At 35.7% G+C, this 8,958-nt stretch overlaps 1 protein-coding gene across 4 annotated transcripts in view; it reads left to right on the top strand.

Moving 5' to 3' along the window:
• Positions 1-3,868: 3,868 nt before the first annotated feature.
• The window catches only part of FKTN (fukutin), a 49,148-nt gene continuing 44,058 nt past the window's right edge, over positions 3,869-8,958 (top strand). For all 4 annotated transcript variants that reach the window (XR_015548967.1, XM_087419354.1, XM_004423293.3 and 1 more), the window contains exons 1-2: positions 3,869-5,144; positions 6,342-6,528. Coding sequence is in view for 3 of the 4 variants with exons in the window: in XM_087419354.1 (XP_087275480.1) it covers positions 6,424-6,528 (105 nt within the window). In the remaining variant the exon portion in view is untranslated. The remainder of the gene's footprint in view (positions 5,145-6,341; positions 6,529-8,958) is intronic.

The following is an 8,958-nucleotide window of genomic DNA, read 5'->3' as shown; positions in this document are numbered from 1 at the left end:
TCTTAACTTCCAATCTGTACATTTTTCCTTCACGTTTGTGTATGGCTTTCATCTATCTACCACCAGTTTTTTTTTTTAACGCTTTTCATGTCTTGACACAGTGAAATTGATGATAAGGGATGAAAGAAAGGATAAAAGAATGTGTTTGTTCTTCTTGGGCTGGAGGTGACCAGTCTTGGGCTCTAGCTACGCCAGACCCAAAGACTGAGAGGATTGATAGCTCTGACACCCATAACCCATTTAAAGGTTCAGTTGGGAAGCAGATCCACCCATTCCTTGTTTCTTCATTGACAAATCTCAGTTCATGCACTGGTTGTGACCTGCTTACATGTCATCTAAGACTAACTCTGTGCTGTAATATACCACACTTACATTAACCTTCGCATATTTTCATTGGAATGTGAAGGTACCTGGGCTGTTTAAACCTCATAAGTCCCCTTAGTGTCCCCATTACATCTTTTTTTTTCCCTGAAAACATTTTCCATCTTATTTTTTTTCTTTACCTCCTTATTTTAACTTACTATCTCTGCAGCACTCTTTTCTTCTTTTCCATTAGACATGATATGCTCTCTTCTTCGGGAAGTTTTGCCTATATATAAGTAAGAAAATACATTACCTATCCTCCTGAACATTTTTTTTATGATAGCTAAAATGTCACATATAAAAAGAAATATATACATAAAGACTGTTTTTATTTTGGTTCTATGCTGTATTTCTCCATGTTATTTTTAAATGTTTATTGTTCACGAGTTGGAACCAAGTATGGGCTTTAAACTAAAAAAAAATCACTTTGTCATATTTCATATTCTGTTTTGTCATAAAAGTTCCTGTAGGACAGAGAACTTTTTTAAATAAAAACTTTAAGAAATAGTTTTGTGTACTCTTGAGCATTGTGCAGTGTTTTGGAGTATACTTAGCATATGTATTATTGCTTGGTATTAATTCTGCCAGTTTTAGGCTGGTGGGGGAGGGGATTCATGTATACTAATAACTGTAATTCAAAACAGAAAGTAGTAAAAGCTTTAGAGTTAGTTGCCTCTCTTTATGCTCCCATGGTAACCTGTACTTACTCCTTCATAGCTATTACACTATTGATATTGCCTCTGTGTTCGTCTCTGATAGAGCCTATTACAGACTAGAGCAGTGGTTCTTAATAGATGTGTGGGTAGTAAGGGATAGGGCTTGTGCGTTTTGGAACAAACTTCCCATGCTATTCTTTAGGTACATCACACCCTCCACCACCATGACCATCACCATTCTCCTTTTTTTTATTTTTTTTTTATTTTTATTGGTGTTTTAATAGTTTATAACATTGTGAAATTTTTGGTTGTACATTTTTGTTTGTCCATCACCATATACATGTCTCCCTTCACCCCTTGTGCCTACCCCTCATTGCCCCTGGTAACCACCATACAGTTTTCTCTGTCTATGTGTTGTTTTATATTCCACATATGAATGAGATCATACGGTGTTTGTCTTTCTCTTTCTGGCTTATTTCACTTAACATAATACCCTCCAGGTCCATCCATGTTGTTACAAATGGGACGATTTTGCCTTTTTTTGTGGCTGAGTAGTATTCCAATCATCTTCTTGATCCAATCATCAGTTGAGGAACACTTGGGTTGCTTCCACTTCTTGGCTATAGTGAATAATGCTGCAATGAACATAGGGGTGCATAAGCCTCTTTGATTGTTGATTTCAGGTTCGTTGGATAGATTCCCAGTAGTGGGATAGCTGGATCATAGGGTATTTCTATTTTTAATTTTTTGAGGAATCTCCATACCGTTTTCCATAGAGTCTGCACCAGTTTGCATTCCCATCAGCTGTGTATGAGGGTTCCTATTTCTCCACATCCTCTCCAACATTTGTTGTTTTTTGTCTTGGTGATTATAGCCATTCTAACAGGCGTGAGGTGATATCTTAATGTTATTTTGATTTGCATTTCCCTGATGATTAGTGATGTTGAACATCTTTTCATGTGCCTATTGGCCATCTGTATATCTTTTTCGGAGAAGTGTCTGTTCATTTCCTCTGACCATTTTTTGACCAGGTTGTTTGTTTTTTTGTTGTTCAGTTATGTGAGTTCTTTATATATTATGGAGATTAACCCCTTGTCAGATATATGTTTTGCAAATATTTTCTCCCAGCTGGTGGGTTGTCTGTTCATTTTGATTCTGGTTTCATTTGTCTTGTAGAAGCTCTTTAATCTGGTAAAGTCCCACTTGCTTATTTTTTCTTTAGTTTCCCTAGTCTGAGTAGGCATGGCATCTGGAAAGATTCCTTTATGATCAATGTCATATAGTATGTTGCCTATATTTTCTTCTATGAGTTTTATAGTTTCAGGTCTCACCTTCAGATCTTTGATCCATTTTGAGTTAATTTTTGTGAATGGCGATAGCAAATGGTCCACTTTCATTCTTTTGCATGTGGCTGTCCAGTTTTCCCAACACCATTTACTGAAGAGACTTTCCTTTCTCCATTGTATGTTCTTAGCTCCACCATTCTCCTTTTGAAAACTCGTATACTCGTCTCTAAACTTAGAAGATATGGAACTGGATCTTATCATTTTCTCTCTGGTGTTTAGCATTTTTTTGGCATCTGTGCCTGTTAAGGTAGACAGTAAATATTTATTCCCTGAAAGAGGGTAAAACTAGGAGTTTAATGCTAGGAGAGATCACTTCTGACTTGGAAGAGCATGAAAGACTTCATAAAAGAAGGGTCACATGAGAGGAGCTGTGAAAAGAGGTGTAGAACTGGTTTTATGGAAATGAGTGAGAGCATTTCAGACAAGGGGGATTGAACAAAAGCAGAGGCAGGAACGTTGGTATGTATTCCAGGAATACTTGGGCAAAAACAATAGACTGTGTGAAGTGCGAGAAAGCTTAGAAAACTTGCCCATGTTCAGTCAGATTGTGAATACCCTTGACTGCCATTGTATGGAATTTGAAATTTATTTGTAGGTGGTAGAGAACCACTGAAAAATTTTGATTGTGGCATAACTTGATTCATCTCTCAGCAACTTGATATATCTGTCAATGTATAGGTAAGATGATGAGTAGGTAGAAAGTAGAGACGGGGACGTCAGGTAAAATTAGGACATTAGATACAATTAGAGTCTAAATTGGAGTGACAGTGAAGAAAGAGAGTTGATGCCAGAGATAATTTTAGAGGTAAACTCAACAAGCCTTGGCCTCTCTTATTTTAAATATCCCATTCTTTGTTTTAAAGTGGTAACTATGTTCCTAATGAAGAGATAGTGCTAGCAAAAATGAATGTTTTGACATGCTAATATTCCTCCCTTTGCAATTGAATTGCCTTGGCATTTATAGAAAATAATGAAGTAAAGTTAATTGGATATCATTTTGATAATAAAAACGTAGTTAAGTGATTGATTTTGGAGGTTTATTTCATGTAAGCATTAATTGTAGATTAGAGACGTATCCAAAGAGAGAACAAGATATTAATTTCAACTTTATGTTTCTGTAATGGTTTATATAGGCATTTTATGCTTTCTTTCCCATTTATTAATTCAGACGTAGAAGAGGCTGAGCTATGGCACACTGAATGCTATTTTCGATTTCACTAGGAATCAGTATATGATACGTTGATGCACTGCTTAATACAAGGAGAAGAAACTTAGCCTCAATATTAAAAATGAAGGGTATTCTCCTTGTTATCTTGTGAGCTGCCCTTATCAGAGTATTTGAGTGTTTTATTTTAGCAGGTTTTAGCTGACAGCAAAAAATAATACCATCATCAATGTTGTTTTATGTTGCTACTTTTCAGTTTTAGGAGATAGAAAATGATTGTGATTTATTTAGTTATCTTTGTATATTATCTGTAGATCAAGTGGATTAGTCACATCACTGTTGATATCATTTCTCTTGAGTTTGTTGAACTTATATTTCTTATAGTGTTTGCTTTATGTAGGCTTCAGCTTTGGAAGCTCATTTGGATTATTTTAAAAGATTTCTGATTAAGATGGCTGAGTAAAGACATTTGTGCCCTCTTCTGTCTGAAATTACCCTGAAACAACGAGAATGAGAGACAGAGTTGTAATTACATCTTCAGTGAGACTGTATGTCCTGTAACCCCAAATCGAAATGTTTGAGAAATTGTTGTCAAATGTAAGCAGGAAGAGATTAAAAGAGGGTGCTGGTAGAAAGAGGTCTCAGATAGAGCTGGCAGAGCAATGAGAGATAGATGGTCTGTTTACAGTGGGATCAGGATACATAGGAACTATGGCAGCAGAAGCTTCCTTGGATTGTTAGGCCGCATGAACTAGCAGGAAAAGACGAGCACATGAGTAAACACACAGATACGCCATCTTTGCAGGAAGCACTCTTGGTGAGGCAGGAAATAATGGCTAAACAATTTTCTCTCACTTGTTTTGACACACATTCTTTGTCTCTTTCTCACACATGCACATGCACAAAAGAATCTTTCTTAAAGAGCTTTCTTGTATTCCAGAGAGACTACCCTCTAGTGCAGAACACAGCCTTGTTTCTTCCTTCCACAGTCCTCTTGCAAATACTGATCTGAGTGGAGTTCACGTCATTCAAAGATAAATAATAATAAAAAGGAAATGAGCACAGTATCTACAAAAAATTCAACAAGAAGAAGGAAAAAAGAAACAAGGAAAAACAAGTGACGAAGAACCCATGAGAAAACTATATTGACCTAACAAATTTAACAAAATAATCACTTCTTCAGAATCATAGACAAAGTTAATTGGTCCAAGAACCAGGAAGAAATAGTAAGAGAACAGTATATGGTGAATCATAATCTGACAGAGCTCAAGAAAGAAAACTAAAATCAGAGAAATAAAAGGCCACATTGGAAGCATAAAAGGAGAATTAACATGGTTGAAAACTCAGTAAAGGACATGATGACAGACTGTTGAAAGTTGAACAAAGTGAAATGGGAATGAAAGGAGATGAAACAAATGCTTAAGTGTAGCTCTGGAAATAGAGGATTCAACATTAGAACAGAAAAATATGCAAACATATAACTTAAGAAAACTTCCCACAAAGAAAAGAAATCTTGATTCTATAGATTGAAAGGGCACGTAATGAGAAAAAACCAATACACAGTCATCAACATCATTATATAACCTAGTTTTTTTAAAAAATTGGATGTCAAAGGTGAGGAATGTATTCTTTGCTCATCCTATTAAAAAGATTATCTTACCTATAGGGGAGTGCAGTGGGGGGATCAGATATTGTCAAGGGAATATTTAGCATTACAGGACAATGGTACAAAGCCTCTAAGTCGTCCGGGGAAATAAATTGTGACCTCATAGCCAAACTATCAATTGACAACCATTTTTGAACAGTCCAAGAACTCAAGGTAGATGGTACTCAAAGTTCTTTTTGATAAACTATGAGAAGATGAATATCAGCCATCCAGTGGATGAACAGAGATGATACTGCAAAAGGATTGGCAGGGAACATTGTAGGAATAAGACAACAATAACTGAGATTTGTAGTTACAGAGTAAAATAGAACTATAACATGGTAGAAATAACTAATAAAAGTCAAGATTGAATGAAGAGAGAAGGCAGGCAGTCATATAAATTTGCTAATTTCTTATTTTATAGCTGGAGAACAAAAGACATAAAGTTCAGACATCAGGTAATAGAGGTGTTAGTGTATTTAAAGGAATAAGGATAAACATTTGAAGAACTAATTACCATATGTTTAACCAAAATCAAACAGTGGAGAGGAGGTAAGAAGAAGGAGAACTATATTAAATTTCTTGTCCTAAAGAAATAATGCGAGATGGGACCAAAGATGAAAGAACAACAATTTTCATCATGGCATTCTTTATTTACGCTTGCAAGAAACAGAAAACATACATGGGGTGTTTATAAAAACTCATCACATCCTAGATCACACCAAAAAAAATTTCAAAAAACAATAAAGAACTATCATACAGATGGTGTTCCTTGACCAAAAACTTTCTGGCTTTCTTCCATGGAGGCGGTTCTGAGTATGGTCAGCAGCAGCATCGCCTGGGAACTTGTCAGAAATGCCAGTTCAGAGACCCCACACCAGACCTACTGAATCAGAAACGGGGGGAAAAAATCTCTGTTGGTCAGTTTTTATTAATATCCCCTTTATATTTCAGTTTTTTGCGAGTGTGAAGAATGCCGTGATAAACATTTTTATTCTTTCATTTTTGGTCTCATACCTGGTTATTTCTTTAGGACAGGAAATTACCAAATCAAAGAATGTTCTGTAGAACTTTAGATAACTTTTTCTTTGTTCTGTTGTTGGTTATTAGAGGTGAAAAATTAAAAATGGGTTTTGTCTCTTTTGAAATACCGTTTTTGTTCACAGAAAACAAGATTATCTGCTCATCCAAAAAGATGCAACCGACTGGGTTCCTTTCACAAGACAACCACGTGAGCACCGCAGACTGATGAGTAGAATCAATAAGAACGTGATTTTGGCGCTTTTAACTTTGACAAGCTCTGCGTTTCTGCTGTTTCAATTGTACTACTACAAGCGCTATTTATCAGCAAAGGTAATTTTTTTCTCTTTTCTCATCATGAGGCTTCATTTTAGCTGTATACTTTCCTAACATACTTCCCTTTTGCAGTACATAAAATTAATCACAGTTTTTCAAATCCTTACAGAAAAATTTCTTACTGAGATTCTTTTTTTGTGGGGTGGGGCAAGCAATTCAAAATTGTTAAATGTTATTATAATACACTGAAAGTCAAAGGTGCTGAGTTTCACTGATGTTTAATCTATTGAAATTTTCTGATATAGTTATGTAAAAATTGTTATTCTTCTAAACAGATCATCCCTCATTTAAAAGAACTCAATGATAAATAACTTTGATACAATATCAAAATTAGTTTATTTTAGTACAATATATATTTTAATTTAGTATCTATCAGGGAAGTGTAAGGGTATAACTTACCTTTATTATAAATCTATAGGTATAAAGGTGTAGAGACAATGGTTTGGAAACTAATAGCTTCTGAAGATCACACAATATATTTCTGTGGTCCAGATGAGAAAGTCCAAAGTTGAGAAGGCATTCCTAAATTGTGAAAGGTTGCCCAACACTCCTACTGGGGTTTATTATTATAATAACTACCGTTATTAAGAACTGTGCTAGATGCTTCCATGCTTGATTTAATCCTAAAAACAACCCTGGGGAAAAATATGTTTTTTGTTTTTGTTTTTTAATCTTCATTTGATAGTTAGAACTATTCTTCAGAAATAGTTACTTCCCTCTCCCTCCCACTAAAGGGGAGGATGCTTCCCTGCTGTAGTTGGGCTTCACCACAAGACTTAGTTTGGCTGGTAAAATGTTATGGACATCTGCAGAGACTTCAGATGGGCTCTTATAATTTGACTCGCTCTTTGTGCTGCCCTGACCTGCCCGGAGAAGAACATGCTCTGGGTGGATGCTGCCCCTTCAGCCTGGGCCCTGAATGAGATGTATGGAGCAGACCAAAGCATAGCTGCCCAGCTGACTCACGGCTCTGTGAGGGGGAAAATAAATGCTTGTAAGTCTTTAAGATTGGGGGAAGTTTATTATGCACCATTGTTACATGGGATCGCTAGACCTCGTTTTACAGTCGAGGAAACCAAAACTCTTAACAGAGATGTAGATAACTTACCTATGCAAATCAACCAGTTTCTAACATGCAGGGCTGACAGTTATACCCAGCTCCATTCCTTCCAGGCTATATTATTTTTAAAATAATTGACAACTACTGAGGTTACCAGCTATCTTAGCTATTTATTCAGTGAATGTGTGACATCTTCAGCCTTTTCCTGATTATTTTCTTAGGATAAAGTCCTAGAGTAGAATTTCTGGGTCTAGTATGCACGTTTTAGATTTTATCACCTGTTGCAAAGTTACCTTTTATAGGGGTAAGTAGTGTGCCTGATTTCCTATACCCTTTCCAAATGTGGGAATAATAGCAACAATAGCAATAGTAATGGCATCTGTATCAGATAGAGATGCTTGGGGCTGACTAATACTAGCTCAAACAAATAAAGGATCATTTGTGTCTTATACTTTTAAGTCCAGAGCCTCTTAAAATTTCCTTGATGTTTTCCTTGTGCTACAGTCAAGGCTGGAAGAAGAAACAGCACATTCTAGTGGGCTTCTACTTTTGTGACATTAGCTAGCAGATTCCCATCTGTAAAAGAATCTGGGAAAGAGAAGTTTTACTGTTAGTGTTGTTGTTGTTTGTTATTTAGCTTTTCCAGCTTTTATAATAGAGATTGCAAAGGAGAAGGGGTTTGGGAGTGGGTGTTGGACAGTCAACTTACCTACAGTGTTTGCCAGAGCAGCTAACATTTTTTGGTGTGCTTATAGGCTAGGCATTATGCTAAGCACTTTACATACATTTAATTCTAATAAAAACAAATTGAGTAGATCCTGTTGTCCCCCTTTTCCCAGAGAAAAAACTGAGGTTTGGAGAGATTTATTAATTTGTTCATTGTCACAAAATTACTAAGTGGGGACGATAGAATTTAAACCAAGGGAGTCTACCTCAAAAACCCTTGGAAGTATAGATGCTTCCTGTATGTTATTAGTGTGAAGATAAGATACTATCTGTAAGGAATACAAGTAGTTTCTCTATGCCAACAAGAAAAAAAATGCTTTATTTAAAAATAGTAGGGGTAGTTAAACAAATAGATGCTGAAGCTACCAACTTTTAAAATTTTTTCAGTTTTGTTGAGGAAAATGTTTAAACTTTTGGCTTTTTATTAAGTTTCAAGATCTCACTTATATGCAATGTTTTCGAACTCAAACTTCAGGGAAGTATTCTGATATAGTTTCTCCAGATGTAGGAAGAGAACCCAGAATTTTATAAACTTTGTTTATGGATTTATCTAAACTGCATATCTTGTTTTTTCAGTGAACAACATTTTGTGGGATTTTCTTAGATAAATAAAGAAAATTCACACAAATAAAAATGATTTC

Source organism: Ceratotherium simum, chromosome 29, assembly GCF_057802395.1.
Source record: "Ceratotherium simum simum isolate JZ-2026a chromosome 29, ASM5780239v1, whole genome shotgun sequence".
Taxonomy (NCBI): Eukaryota; Metazoa; Chordata; class Mammalia; order Perissodactyla; family Rhinocerotidae; genus Ceratotherium; species Ceratotherium simum.
This window is presented reverse-complemented; position numbering and strand designations above follow the sequence as displayed.